At 39.1% G+C, this 15,531-nt stretch overlaps 1 protein-coding gene across 8 annotated transcripts in view; it reads right to left on the bottom strand.

The window, feature by feature from the left end:
* LOC117293291 (E3 ubiquitin-protein ligase MYCBP2-like) overlaps positions 1 to 15,531 on the bottom strand; it is a 119,027-nt gene that overhangs the window by 52,504 nt on the left and 50,992 nt on the right. For 6 of the 8 annotated variants that reach the window (XR_004519415.1, XR_004519416.1, XR_004519412.1 and 3 more), the window contains exons 25-39: positions 14,335 to 14,469; positions 12,960 to 13,043; positions 11,760 to 11,856; positions 10,411 to 10,603; positions 9,613 to 9,890; positions 8,696 to 8,932; positions 7,265 to 7,357; positions 6,974 to 7,069; positions 5,961 to 6,164; positions 5,180 to 5,308; positions 4,553 to 4,731; positions 3,882 to 4,024; positions 3,146 to 3,246; positions 2,402 to 2,626; positions 674 to 899 (exon numbers count right to left, since the gene is read on the bottom strand). Coding sequence is in view for 3 of the 8 variants with exons in the window: in XM_033775534.1 (XP_033631425.1) it covers positions 674 to 899; positions 2,402 to 2,626; positions 3,146 to 3,246; positions 3,882 to 4,024; positions 4,553 to 4,731; positions 5,180 to 5,308; positions 5,961 to 6,164; positions 6,974 to 7,069; positions 7,265 to 7,357; positions 8,696 to 8,932; positions 9,613 to 9,890; positions 10,411 to 10,603; positions 11,760 to 11,856; positions 12,960 to 13,043; positions 14,335 to 14,469 (2,420 nt within the window). In the remaining 5 variants the exon portion in view is untranslated. The remainder of the gene's footprint in view (positions 1 to 673; positions 900 to 2,401; positions 2,627 to 3,145; positions 3,247 to 3,881; positions 4,025 to 4,552; positions 4,732 to 5,179; positions 5,309 to 5,960; positions 6,165 to 6,973; positions 7,070 to 7,264; positions 7,358 to 8,695; positions 8,933 to 9,612; positions 9,891 to 10,410; positions 10,604 to 11,759; positions 11,857 to 12,959; positions 13,044 to 14,334; positions 14,470 to 15,531) is intronic. The other 2 variants (XM_033775535.1, XM_033775536.1) reach the window with 2 other exon arrangements.

Below are 15,531 nucleotides of genomic sequence, written 5' to 3'. Positions count from 1 at the left end.
CAGCTTTCAAGTGCACGTTACCAAGTCAGTTTTTAAGTTAATATTTGTTTTGAGTAATTACCAAACGTGTACTTTTCCTTTAAAGACACACGCTATCAAAAGAGGCACCAAGACATAGACAAATGGTCCCCTCTCATTCTACTTTTGATCTTGTGACATGTCTAACTGTGTGCAGTTTAGGGTGGCCATGTAAACATTTGAAGAATATCCTCATAAATAACAGGCCTACATAATTCAATTATTGTTAATCAAAATAAAGCAGTCACCCACCTCCAAAAAAAAAATATATAAAAAAATAATGTAATAATAATAATAATTTCTTTTTATTAAAGGAACGTTACAGAATTGGTAAGAAACAAAACCCTGAATATCACAGATTTACATCAAATTTACACGGTCTTATGATGACAGTAGAAAACAGCCCTTGAAATATAAATAATGTAATTTCGCGTTTGGAATTTATCGCTCAGTGAGCATTTTATTACTTTTTTCCTTCCATTGATATCATGCAAAATGTGTTATCGGTTTTTCACTATTTTCTCGTGACCCAGATGGCCGATTGATCTCAGGTTTGTCAGTTTATGTATATGGTTGATTACATAGAGTGCTTACACTGCCAGCAACTGTTTTGTTAGTAAAACCAATACTGTAAAAAGTCTGACAAATAACCCACCTGGCAAAATAAGAGCTGAAGTTGGCCAATTATTGCTGCCGTGGAAACGGCCGAGTACTGGCCAATGAGTGAGTTGTAAATCATCTGACGTCTCTTCTCCCTTCTTCTTGGGCCGGGGCACCCCCCTGGCCGGGATGTAGAGCTGGAGTCCATCCTCAGGTTGAGCTGTGCCGCACTGAGCGTCAAACTCTAGTAACATCCACTGGACATGCTCTGGAAAGGCAACCTACGGAAAAGGAGCCAGAATACTTACACTTGATGCAATACATTATTTTTCTTCAGAATAAACTTTAAACAATAGTAAACTTGTGGGTACAACCATGTCATAATTAATTGAGGGAGTAATGGCTCTGAAATGAGCCGGTTTGGTCTTAACGTTTTGATTATCAACTCTGCTCGTTTTCAGAAGAAAAAAAATTAAAAAGGAAAAACAACTCTTTTCAGAGCCAGCCAACACTCCCCTCAAAAGAGATTTAATACATGGTTGTACCCAAAAGTTTACTTTTATTTATAGCCTATTCTTATCATACCATGCAAAGCTTCAGATTATTTGTTCGTTAACACAAAGTTTATCTCAAACGCCTTGATTGCAGTCGTTGTTTAAAAAAAAAGAAGTTCCATTTGCAGTTTCGGAAAAGGCAGTAAGTTTCAGTTTAGTGCATTCCATTACACACATATTTAATACAAGGCATTGCTAGGCTGCAACCAAGTGTGCCTGTATAGTCATTTATCAAGATATTGCATCTCTCAGTTGCACAATTCAAACAAAAATCGTCTTTTATAATAACCTACATGTATAACAGGGGTGAGAGTCATTACGAACGAAAAAGTCTGAAACTTTTATACAAATAATGCCATTTCTACCTTTTGGTAACCCTTGGGGTTATAGATTCCAAGGAACTTTTGGAAACAGTATCCAAAGCACTAGAGAAGTAGACCAATAAGCAGGATTTCTTTATTTGTGGAAAAAAATATTGCCTGATTTTCTTCACCAAGCCACAATAAAAAGTCTGAATTCAGCCAAAAGTCTGAACAATCTCATCCCTGGTATAAGAACGAGCTGCTGGTGGAACTTTTTTTATTCGCACAGCAAACTTTTTGCTTTAATGTACACTGGAGTCAACATATGACATACACCGCACTGTATGACAATGAACCGAAACTGTTCACAACAGCGTTGTCTGAGACTAGCAGGGCACTCATACAGATACATCAAAGAACATGTTTCTCAGCTTATCACCAGGGCCAAATTTCATAGAGCTGCTAAGCACAAAAATTTGCTTAGCACAAAATTTTTGCCTTGATAAAAACAAGATTACCAACCAAATTTCCACAAGATTTTCAGGATTAAGCAAACAACAGATGAATACCGGTAACAAGCAATATGCAACAAATGGAAATTTAGTTGGTAATCCTGTTTTATCGAGGAATAAATTTCATGCTAAGCAAATTTTCGTGCTTAGCAGCTCTATGAAATTGGGCCCTGATCACGAATACATGGAAGGAGAAATAGGGGATGAGAGAAGGTCAGCTGTACAGCTGTAGTTGCTGGGGACACCAGGGTGTTTCCAACTGATCTCCCCAACTTAATGAGGGCTAGACAAGAATGGGCAAATCTCAACAAGATTCGGACGGACCTCGGTCGTTTACAGCGAGAGAGAGTGCAAACCAAGAGTATCAAACGATCAAGACATTTTCTCAGAAATAAAGGTTTGGTTAAATAAATACCCTGTAGTTGGCGACAGTAGCCGGCTTGTACGGATGGTCACTCTCCACCACCGCATAATGAGGTGATGTGGTGACTCCGCCCATCTCTCCTGATTGGCTGGCTGCACTGTCCATGGAATGATTGGCAGTTGCCGAGGCAGTGATGATTGGCGGGGAGAACTGGAGATTGACATCTGCCACCGGGGGGAGGAGCTCCTGTATAAGGTCCAGGATTTGAACAGCACTCTGCCAAAAAAGAAAAAAAGGTAAACAATTATAATAATTGTTATGCTTATATCCTTCACTATTGGTAATTACTTAAAATAATTGTTAGCCTAAATCCCTACTTGGTAATGCGTAATGGGGAGAGGTTGATAGTATAAAACATTGCGAGAATAGGCTTCCTCTGAAGTAACGTAGTTTTCGAGATAGAAGTAATTTTCCACTCAAATATTAAAAAACTCCAGGGTTGAAACCTTTTATTATGCATCTAACAGCACACGCATTTTTGCAACATGGGTGTTTTTCCATACTTTTCCTCTTGCAACTTCAATGACCAATTGAGTCAAAATGTACACAGGTTTGGAATACAAATACACTAAGTGAGAATACTGGTCTTTGACAATTACCAAAGGTGTCCGGTGTCTTTTAAGACAAGATCAAAGCACAACACAAATCCAACCAAAAACAAGTGACTTTTTGTGTGAAGATCTTTTAAAAAAAAAACTGATACAAAAAATCACTGTAATTGACAAAAGTGCCTACCTTAGGATCTGTAATAGCAACAGGCCCAATATGGGCCAACACTAGGGGTAATAAGCTGGTGAATAGATGAGCTGAGCCTAAGATTTCAGACAACTCTGCATCTATGTGGAAATAAAATAGAGAAAAAAAGATAACTTAATAGATGTGTTAGTAGAGCAAAATGACCCAATTCATCTGATGACAACATCACAATAATCTTGGTTGCACCATTTTCAGAGTCAATGTCCTTGTGTGTTAAACCTGGATCTTACTTCCTGTGAATGCAAAGCGAATTATGACGTCACAAGGCTATTTTCGCAGCGAATGTTTTGCAGGAGTTGAACACAGTTCAACTGTTTGCATTCACAAACACAGGAAGTATGAACCAGGCTTCATACAGTAAAGAGCACATTTATGCCACTGCACAAGTAAGTCGATAGATTCTTGCATACTGGATTGAGCTTCATCAACACTTGAGTCATCAACATATTCCCAATAATGTTTGCAGCTGTTTTCATGTGTATTGTTGATGACAACTAGAAACACAATAAGCCCAAGGTGCGTTCCTTGCACATCCAAAAGTCTAACAACTGTTCCCAAAGTTAAAATTGCTAGACCCCCGAAATTACCCTGTAGCTACAAGTAGAGGCAGTTTGAACCCTAATTTTAGCAGTGGGTACCGCAAGGGTAAAACCAAAATTAATATTCTTTATACCCGATTCAAATCTAACATCTATTAGATTGATGAGTTATTTACCTTGTAATCCCTGGGCTAGATATAGGAGTTCAGTAGCAGCCTTTATGATGGTACTAGTGATGGATAATGCACTCTTACGGGCCTGTCTCTCAATGACTACAGACCTGGACTCAGTCTGTGTGTGTTCACTGTCTGCTGTTGAACTGCCGAGAAGGAAAAAAAAGATTCATGGTATTTCCTGTGTTGATGACTTTCTTTCTTAATGGTACTGGACACTATTGGTAGTTACTCAAAATAACTGTTAGCATAAAAACTTAGTTGATCACAAGCAATGGAGAGCTGTTGATAGTATAATAAGATTGTGGAACACGGCTCCCTATGAAGTAACATAGTTTTTGAGAAAGAGGTAATTTCTCACTCAAATTTGTGCTATAAGGGTGTTTTTTCTTTCATTATTTACTTGCAACTTCGATGACCAATTGAGACCAAATTTTCACAGGTTTGTTATTTTATGCATATGTTGGGATACCTCAAGTGAGAATACTGGTCTTTGACAATTACCAAAGGTGTCCAGTGCTTTTAAAACAGAAAGGCTCATAGTTTGGATTGGAACGAGTGGAAACGGTTATACAAGTTCCGTTTAACCGTTAAGGAAATAAATGTAGATGCACAACCCTAGGTGGTTATTGAATGCAAAGGATGGGAATGAATTTAGTCATCCCCATACTTACTTGAAGTAGAGAATTTGCGGGACCTGTCCCCTCGTCTGACTGGTGCCATTGCTACTCAGTGGGCAGGTGCTGAATGTGTATACAACTCCGTCGTGGCATTTGACGTGGGTTGTGCCACCGTCCCCGTTCACCGTTCTGTTACCGTGGTTTCGTAACCTCACTGCGTATTTCACACCCTCCTGCATTGATATTGGTATCAAGAATTAAAGTTTTCATTCATTTGTTTAAAAAAGTACAGTTACGGTAATCTAAACAAATATTTATTAGTTTGAGTAAGAAATTCATATCAGTACCAATCCACAAGAGAAATATTTGTGTCTGAAACACTTCAAATTGAGGGAAATATTTGTAGCCCCTATTATTTTTTGGATTTTTTTATTCTTCAAAACAATGTAGATGATATTGAATGGTTTAACAGTAGCAAGGTTTCAAAGAAAACCTCAATTCAATTATGGTTTTTTTTTTTTTTTAAAGTTGCAGTCTGGGCAAAAAATCGAAATGGTGCTGAAAGAGAAAGAAAACAGGTCGGGGGGGGGGGGGGGGGGGGGGGGGGGGTGGCAAGATAAACTATTGTACTCTGCTTGCAACAAAAACTTGTTGTGCACAATTGATTGAATTGGAACCTACCTTAATGGGTACAGGTCTGTCAAACTTGATTTCAGCAACATCATTAATGAGATCATTGGGACCGTAGGATCCCTTAACTATCTCTAGAGAGTTCCAACGATGGCTGTGACCATCAGCTCCTGTCTCACTCTAAACAAAAGAAGAAGGAAACAAAGCTTCTAGTAAGGTTTGCGGTAACACCATGGGAATAAGTAGGCTTTGAATGTTTGCATGGTTGAAGTATAACTAAGAGAGGTTTGCGGTAACAGTAACACCATGTGGAAATCTCTAACTGAGTAGCGTTGGTTCTGAAAAGAACTGGTGGTTAGCGACTCAACGTTTCCATCAGTATGCTCTGATCATCTTCAGGAGAATGGTGGACTCTGTTGCTAGTTTCTGCCCTCGCGCACCACTGAGCCAAGTATTTAAGCAGCATCCAGTATTACAGTACTTTTATTTTACTGGTCAGCCCATATTTCTGGGCCCCATTTCATTGAGGATGCTCAAGCAGAACTTTACTAGTTTTCTGCTTAGTGGAAATGAGCCAGATACCAGTCACAATTTGTACAAGGACATGGTAATTTGGCTAGTAACCTTATTCTGATAAGCATACATGTAAGTTTATTGTGTTAAGCTACTATTTGCGCTTAAGCAGCTCTTCCAAATTGAGCCCTGCTTGGAATTGCCAGAAACTGGTAAAACGGTAAAACGGAAGTCACAAGTCGGTTTCAAACCATTTCCGAAAACAGACGCGGATGCACAACCCCCAACCCAAAGGTAACTGATATACACCACAGCATACCCCATCAAGCAGCTCCAACTCGTAGTTGTAGTGTCCCCCGCCTCCATACACACAGAACCCTGCAATGAGTATCCCTGGTTTGTCCACACTGAAGCACACAGCGTCTGGTGTACCGTTCCCTGTACTCCATCCCCTGCCCTGGCTCACCCTGGTGTAGCGGGATGGAGTGCAGAATAGAGGCCGCCCTGTAGCCTGGCTCTCCCCCTGAAAGAAAGTACCATCATTTTTTGTATACAGAGATATACATGTAGAACTGGGTACTTGCATATATAATCACAGGTGAAGTATGGACTATTCCATTGCTAGAGGTGAGCCAAGTGAAATGAAAAAACCAGATTTTGCAACGCGGCATCAATGAAAAGCATTCAATATTTGTTTTATTTAACTCACACATAGATCCTTGTCAATTGAAATTTTTAAATACACACAAAATAGACACGGAAACTTGTTCAACTAACAATGTGAACATTCTTTAACAAACTTGTTAAAAACTTCTAAACAACATGGACAATTCCGTGTAGACACCAACCTTATCCATTTTGACACAACCTTGTTTAATGGGGACGAAAAGGGGGGAGTATTTATTAAGAACCAATGCTGTGAAACACTGCTGCGAAGAAGCACTATGAAGTGACCCCAGCATCCTATAAAATTTTGGAACGTCACGTGTCAAGAATCGTGGCAGCAAAAACATTGCAAAAAAGTACGATATATGACATTTGTTCCACCAATGTAATGACAAAGATGTATGTGTGTGGTATATAATAGACAATGAACAACAAGCGACCAGAATGTCGTTCTTGCTGTACATAAACAGTGAATGTTTGACGACATGAAATCTGGCTCTCCACAGGCCTGGAATCACACGCAGGTCACAGAGGCCACGGCCTTTGTTGCTCCTGGTATTGGCCTTGGTGCCCTTTTAAAAGTTTCCAAATGACTTAAACATTTTTGAAAATGGCCTTGCTCAGTCAAAGATGAAATTCCAGACCTTTCACTTTCTGGATACTTACATCCGAGGAGATGGCCGAGGCAGAAAGTTCTGCAATGACACAAGCAAGAAGACGGCTGGTATTGGAGACTAGTAGAGGGTAACTGGTTGGCTGCTTCTGGGAATTGAAATCAAATATGACAAATAAAATCTTCATCAAATATTAATCACTAAAATATAAAGGTTATCAAATAATAAACCACAAGGGAAGCTGACTTTGCAAAATTTAAATGATTTGGGGTAGAACAAAGACAATTAATTGTGTCGTACATAACTGATATGAAAAACATTGAATACCATTGGCCATTCTTACCTTTTCCAAAGCTTGCTGTACGGGACTGATGAGTACATTCAACAGCCTGTCAAGAATGTCATGAAAGTTTGGACTTTGTCTGACACCATCAAGCTGACAACAGAATAATAAGGAAGTTTTTATGCTAACAATTATTTTGAGTAAGTACCAATAGTGTCCAGTGCATTTAAACATTATGCATTATGTGAAAAATAGAACACAGAGTTGAACTGTTAGTGGCAGTGAAGCAGACTATTTAACTGTGCACTTACATGAAGATCATAATCAAGTGAGTTAAGAATCAAGTGAGTTAAGAATCATGCAGGAAATGCAGAAGTAAACTGTTTTTGAATGAGTTGAATTACAACAATAAAACCAAAGGGGCTAAAATCAGAGATTGTTTTTAACTAGTCAATAAATTTGTGTGCCTGTTTCAGCAGGAAATGTTCTCAGCATCACTTTTGCCTCTACAAGTCACGACTTGGTGTATCCGTACGTATGCATAAAATAACAAATTTTTGAAAAATTTGACTCATTCGGTCATCAAAGTCGAAAGAAAATAATGTAAGAAAAACACCCTTGATTTCCGATCCCTGAGAAAGGCTTCAGGCCTGAAGTCTTTCTCAGATTCAAATATTTAAGTGAGAATTTACCTCAATCTCAAAAATTATGTTAATTCAGAGGCAGTTGTGTATGTTGAGTAGTTACCCAACGTGTCCAGTGTTGCAAAAGATCAACTTGAAAAAAATCATTCAAAATAATTTGACAATTTTCGTTCTTGTTTATTTTGTGGTAAGGTGATCTGAAGTGTGAAGTTAGTTTTGGTGAGGTTAGCTTAGATTAGTAACAGCGTGAGCAGTGAGTTTTTGAGACATGGGTAAGTTAGAGGGATCGTGTCATCATGATCAAAGCATCATTATAAATTCTCACCCAGTTACTGCGACGCAAGCGCACACCTTTCATAGTTATGATACGGAGGTAGGGCAAGCAAGAACAGTAACTGGGTAAGAGTTTATAATTCTACATGTATATACAGCCACTGGCCAGGTCCCTATTTCATAGAGTTGCTCAAACAGAAAATAGTGCTTTAAAAAATTCCTGTTTAACAATAATGAGCAGGATGCCAGTCACAAATTGTACCTTATTCTCATTAGAATAACTTTGCTTCAAGTTTAGCTTATTTTTGTGTTGAAGCAGGTCTATGAGATTGAGGGCCATGCTTTGATCATGAAGATGGCCCCTTAAACCTACCCATCCACAGAAACTCAACATAGGCCCTTTTCCAATCCCTGACCTTGGCTTTGGATTCGGCTTCAGGCTCTGTTCTCTGTTCTGAAGCCCTGAACGCATAGCATGCGTACAGTCAAAACAACTGAAGGACCTAGCTAGCCTGAGCCGAATCCGAAAGCTGTGGATTTGAAAAAGGGCCATAGAGGGTTAGTGCATGCAAACCTGAATTCGTTCCTCCATTAAGGTTACCAGTGCCACTGGGTTTGGACTCACGTCGGTGCCGGCGGTGGCAGCAGACGGTGACGCATCCTCCATGGAGCACTGCTTAGTCAGGACGATGCTGGGCTCACAGTCTCTATCCCTGAGGATTGGTAGAACGCTGGAGAGATGAACGGAGGGGTGGCAGAGGGCTTCTAAGACGGCCGCTAAGAGGTTACCATTGGGCTCCAGTTGATCCGACTGCAAGATGGAGAGGAACAAAGTATCAGTAAAGAGCGCTGTTGGCATCTTAAAAGGTTTGGGTACTTTGTGTACGACGCAAAAACACAAAAGTACACAGATTTACATTCTAATTACACGGTTTAAAGAGAATGATGGTACAAAGCTTTCCTCAAAACATTACTTGCTGAGGTGCTGTTTTAAAACAGGTTACTTTTGAGCACACTAAATGCTAGGTCAATACATGAAAAATGTGTTTACATTTGGAGAACAAAATTAACCAAAACCAACAAATTAGAAAATGAAAGTTTCTTTTTGCCAAACAAATACTTTGAAGACCACTCTTGAGCAATAAACCCCAATTACCAGGAGTTCCAAAATATGTAAAAGCAATTTTATCAAAACCCATACAATATTCACTAATGACCATCTTCCTTCTGTTGCTAGTCAATGACGTACACGTAAACACACACGTGTGTTGTTGTAGGTGTTATTTTGTTTACTCGCCTTTTGTTCATTTGTTGTTTTGCTTTGTTTCGTTTCGTAGGCTGTTCCTAGACAAGCCCTGCTTTTTAGGAACGCGCTGGCACATCCATATTATATTGACTATACTTTTGATGATAACATTCGGAAATAAAAGCTGCTTTGAATTTAATTGAACAGTTCTGAGCAGACGAAAAAGACACTCAACCCAAACTCACCGAGCTCATTGAGCCGAGCAAGTCGCACAGGAACAGCCACTTGAGCTGGGACGACGGGTAGAAGGCATGAAAGCAGGCCACAAAGGTACGATGGCACTCAGCCAAGATGCTCTCCCAGAGCACCCTGAACCGTTGAGTCTCCATTACTACCCTATTCATGAGATGCTGGATGGATGGCTGCGTGGAGTTAGACAGGATGACACGCAGGAGATCACAGCAAGAGGCGATGGACTCAGGGAGTTGGGAACTATCTTGGGAGTGCTTCTTGGAGATGGATGCTATTGGGAAGATAAACAAATCATACTTAGTTGGAAAGTAATGCCTTTGGTTTTTGGAACCCTTTGATAATTCTACATTTACTTTTTTTCTCGTATGGGAAAAAGCTGAAGGGTTTAAAAAATGAGTTTGTCACAGGAACAATGACCCCCTGCATTATGACCCCGTGCATATGATGTCACACTCTCAAAAATCGCCATCCCGAGGCCATCCCATGTGATAATAGCTGATGTCCATAAAAGGACACGTGACTTCAAGGTACCTATAGCATTTCAAATTGATGCACGTGGTCTTTTATTGATTCTTTAGACTCCTCCCACAATGCCGCACTTACCTCCTAACAATGCGCGTCCACCATTTCCATCATTTTGAGAGTCAAATCTTTTGTGTGAGTGCACGGCGCATCGGCAAGGAGTCTTTACCAACAAGATTGATTTTCTAAGCATTGTAAACAGTCTTCATTAGAAAGTGAATGTTATCCAAGCATTATTAGATTCCCTGAGCAATAAAAAGCTTTCTTACAAGGGCTTGGGTAGACCTCGCACACATAGCTCCGTAGCAACCGTAGGCAAGCCGTAGCGATGTACATGAGTCTCTCTAGATCCAGAGTGAAGTCTACCAGTTTCTTCCCTCCTTGCTTCAAGGCAACGAGAATGCCTTCGGCTAGCTTGTTCCAGCTCCAGTTCAGGAGACGGAGGAGTGACTTAAACACTTCCTGTAGGTTGATAGATACAGAGGAAATACAAATCAATTTATTCATTTATATATTTGTCATGCATGAAATTTGGTCCTTGGACATGTTGGAAAAAAAGTAGGTACAATTTATTTGAGTACAAGGGCCTACATGTACACATTATGTAGGCTCAAATATACAGACTACCCGCGACTAATTTGTCTGCTCTACCAAACCTGTATTTTAAAAAATTTTCATTTATAATATATAAAAAAAAATTTAAAAAATTAAAATGGCAGCACAGAGCTGAATTATGTGGCATTACAAGGTAAACAAATTTGTCAAAAATGTTACAAATAAGACATAAATTGCACAATCGCAGTATGGGGGTACATAGATAAGGGAATCAAAGTGTGGTGAAGAGGTTTTCAACTAGTGGTTTAAACCCGCCGAGGCCTGGCTCTTGATAATTTTACCGAGACGAAGTCGAAGTAAATTATCAAGAACCAGGCCTCGGCGGGCTTAAACCACTAGTTAAAAACCGATTCAACACACTTTGATTCCCATTCATAAATACCTTTTCGGTCAAAAAACATCAATACTTTTTGGTCAAAAAGTAAAATAAATGCACAAATTATAATTGTTCAATGATTTCTTTCAACACAACACCCCTCCAGCTATGAAATGGTAAGGCCCTCGGGTAAACAACTCCTTATAAGGAGATTGCTGTGCGTGTCAGCGCGTATCGCGTGATGTAGCACAACTGTTCCAGCCGTTGCTCTCGACCAATAGAAACTAAGAAACTGTCTTATAAGCACAGGTGCAAGCTCGCATGTAACGCCCATGTTTCAACACTTTTTACTGGTGTTATATCATTCAATAAAAAAAAACACATGATGCCCTCTCGACCAATCAGAATGGATAAACTGTCTTAGGTATACATTTTTACAAAGATGACAACAAATAGCAATATAAATTTGATAAATCACTAAAAGGCACTATAAAAATGCACAGGGTGTTGTGGCAACCCACTTATACCTTGAAACCCCACTATGAAATAAACAACCTAAAAAACAGGGTACCCTAGCAATTAAAAACTGAACCGCCCTATAAATACATTTTTTAAAAGATGACAATAACTAGGGGAAAATAAATTGTTATCTTAAAGTGGAAAAAAATTGGAAAGAGATTTATTTACTGAGTTAACAGTGTTGCTGAATCTTGATGTGAGAATGTGAACAGGTTCTGTCTGGGACGCCACTCCTCCTGATGAACTAACGTCAAGTTGAGGTAGCCTAAAACATGATAGAACAGAAAGCAGAGGTCAAGCAAAAGTCACTGATTTGTTAAAAATTTAATCCACTTCCATATGAATACATTTTATTCACTGAAGATTTTTTGTGAAACTTGAAGGGTCGATGTTTTTTTAACGTTGTTCTACAATTTCAAACTAAGAACACTGAAATGTGGACCTGAGGTCTTAAGAATGTCTGGAGGGGAACGAAAACCACCACAGAGGCTCCAGTGATGATTTCAGAAACCCCCATGGTTAATGTAGGAAGTAAAGCCGTATGACCATGACACTAAGCCGTCACCAAGAAGATGTTTAGAACACCAAGCTGGCTTAGTTATCACAACTTCCATCAAATAATAAGAAGAATGGGTTCTTAGATAATGCTTTATAACCAAATTAAAAATGGAGTCTTGTTAAGCATGGGTAAAAGTAGCTTATCACAAAATAATTATGCTCGCCAGATTGAGTTTACCAGCCAAAATACCATGTCACATGTGGAATTTGTGACTGGTACTCGCCCAATTCAGCTTAGCAGGGCAGGAAATTGTTAAGCAATTCTTGGGACCATATCTTTACACACAATTTCATCAAAAAAATGGCAGACCATTAGCAGACAGTACTCATGCTTGACGCTATTGCAATGGGTCTACATGTCAACTTTATTAAGCTGTCATTTCCCAACCCACAAACAATACACAATTTCAAACATTTACTGACATCTCCAACTTCTTAATCACTGATTCAAATTTAACATCTATTAAAACGCCGCTAAAACATAGGATTCGAACTGCCTCTAGCTATCAAGCAATCTTTGTGTTTTAGTTGGTAAGACACTGCTCTAGAGTTGCAATGGTCGTGTGTTTTAATCCCACTTGAGTGTAAGCAATTTCTTCTTTTGAAGATCAATAAAGTTTGTCTTTTATGTCTTATGCCCGTGATTTTTTTCACAGAACTCAGGAAAGTACTAAGTATACAGTTCAACACACATCATGTAAGGGTAAAACCGAAGTCAATATGCTTTATTCTTGTTAAGTAACCGCAGCAGAAATCTTCCTACTTGACTTCTAGATGAATACTTGCAATATTTTTTTTGACAGATCTTACCTATAGAGTAACTGTGGGATCTGACCAGCGTTGATGTCTGTACCATTATTTGACTTCTTGGAACTCATAAACTGGAACGTCACTCTGCAATCACAACAATATCATAATGAAATAATGAATGACCTGAATAACCCCAGCCTCCACCATAACCTGAGGTGGACCAACGGCTTTACATCCCATCCGACAGACGAAGCATCATGGTTAAAGACAGTGGACACTATTGGTAATTGTCAAAGACCAGTCTTCTCACTGGCTGTATCTCAACATTTATATGCACAAAATAACAAACCTGTGAAAATTTAAGCTCAATCGGTCATAGAAGTTGCGAGATAATAATGAAAGAAAAAACACCCTTTTCACACGAATCTGAGGTCTCAAAATCAAATTCGTGGAAAATTACTTATTTCTCGAAAACTACGTTACTTCAGACGGAGTCGTTTCTCACAATGTTTTATACTATCAACCACTGCCAAAAAATATTTTGAGTAATTACCAATAGTGCCATATGCCACTGGACACTATTGGTAATTACTCAAAGTAATTGTTAGCATAAAAACTTACTTGGTAACGAGCAATGGGGAGCTGTTGATAGTACAAAACATTGTGACAAACGTCTCCCTCTGAAGAATCGTAGTTTTTGAGGAAGAAGTAATTTCTCACTAAAATATTAGAATTGAATTCGAGACCTCAGCTGAGGTCCCGAATTCAAGTGTCTGAAAACACTAAACTTGTGCGACAAGGGTATTTTGTCCTTCCATTATTCTCTCGCAACTTTGACAACCAACTGAGTTCAAATTTTCACAGGTTTATTATTTTATGCATATGTTGGGATACACCAAGTGAGACAATTACCAAAGGTGTCCAGTGCCTTTAAGGACACGGGTAAAACGCCTGGGACTCGAACCCAAACTATGCTGTTCAGAAACACCAGAGTTTGAATCCATTGCTCTTAACCACTAGGCCATGACACTGCAATAAAGATTGTATCTTTCTTTAATATAAATGTCTGGTCAATGCGTAATTGAGATTTCCATCATGGAGTAGAAACTCAACATAAAATAACAATCAGGAGTTTACTCTATGTCTGCATTTGTGGCTTATCATCCATTAGGTTAGGGATGATAGCTGTACTATAACAGACAAACAGGGCTGTAAGTTTCAATGGACCCTTCCCATAAAATATGCGAATTACATTCACACATGTGCACAGAGCCTATTGGTTGGCAAACGCCATAGAGATGCGTCAAGCAGCCATTAGCAGTGTACAAAACAGCACGATGTTCCCTCATTTTGCCAACCAAAAGTGTTAGTGCGCCTGCGCTCTGTACAATTTACATATTTGCTGGGAAGGGTCTATTCGTTGGTATCTACTCACTGGTCGTCTGTGGTGATGGATGTCTGCCCCCCTGAGCCACAGTCACTGCTTGGACCATTCACCCTGGCCCAGGCTACATACCAACATCCAGCAGTCAGAGGTACTGGCTCATCAAATAGTACAGGGAACTTTTCTCTGTAAACACAAACAAATAAACATGACACAAAATGCTGTTTTCATGGCAGCTATTATAATAATAATAACTAGTTCTTATATTGTGCATTTTACAATAACGTATCAATGTGTTTTACTTTAGTGCCCTGGTCCTTAGGCCAATAACATTCCTTGGAAGTATACAGCCCTCGGCTAGCATGTGCTTAAAAATGCAAATATTTTAAACATCCAAAACAATGGGAAACTTTAGACTATCTGCCAATCACCAAGAGAGGGCGCTCTTCACCAGGTAATGTCAACAACTTAGGAATAGGAGAAGCATGAGTGACGGTCACCGACAGCAAATACCTTGTGTTTTGCATGTTTTTGATTTTGTATTTAGATTTAGCCAAACTGTATTTTGTTTTTCATAACACAATGCCAGCATAAACCAAACTGTTCTGGAACAGGACGAGTTCCCCAAGGATAACAAGCGGTGTGCATGAGTTTTTGGGAGTGTTTCTTCTAGGGTAATTAGCAAAAATTCCAAAATGCTGACCTACCAAAAATTGAGAAGAAATCTGAAGTTTAGTTGTATGACAATGTATCTGATTTAATTTTCAAGAGGCTGAGAGACTTCTAAATATTTTTTGGCTATTTTTGAATTTTCAGCATTTACCATTGTTTGCTGTAGGAGTTGTGCACCCTTACCTGGTAGGTCTGCTGCCCTCTAGTGGAAGAGCTTTCAAAAAGTCTCCCATTGATGCAATCATTCTGAGAGAAAAATTTCTGTATCTTTTTATACGGGGAACTATTGGTCCATTCCTGTCTTTCAATGATTTTTAATCAAACAGTCTTGAATTTGACACTTTGCCTGACAAAACATTCCTCTGTGGAATGTAAAGACCAGTTAGTTGTTGAAAACCAATGATGACATGTTTCAAATTTCGCTCTGAAAGGGTCAGTTATCAACCAAAAAGCCCTGTACAGACCCCAAAAGGTACAGGCCCATTTTTCTCAGAATGATGTCATCGGAAGTTTTGGATTTTAACAAAATATGCAGACTCTATATTGGAAAATGAATACATCACGAAATGTTCTTAA

Source organism: Asterias rubens, chromosome 8 (genome assembly GCF_902459465.1).
Source record: "Asterias rubens chromosome 8, eAstRub1.3, whole genome shotgun sequence".
NCBI classification, from domain to species: Eukaryota; Metazoa; Echinodermata; class Asteroidea; order Forcipulatida; family Asteriidae; genus Asterias; species Asterias rubens.
The sequence above is the reverse complement of the archived record's forward strand: the minus strand, read 5'-3'. Positions and strand labels throughout refer to the sequence as shown.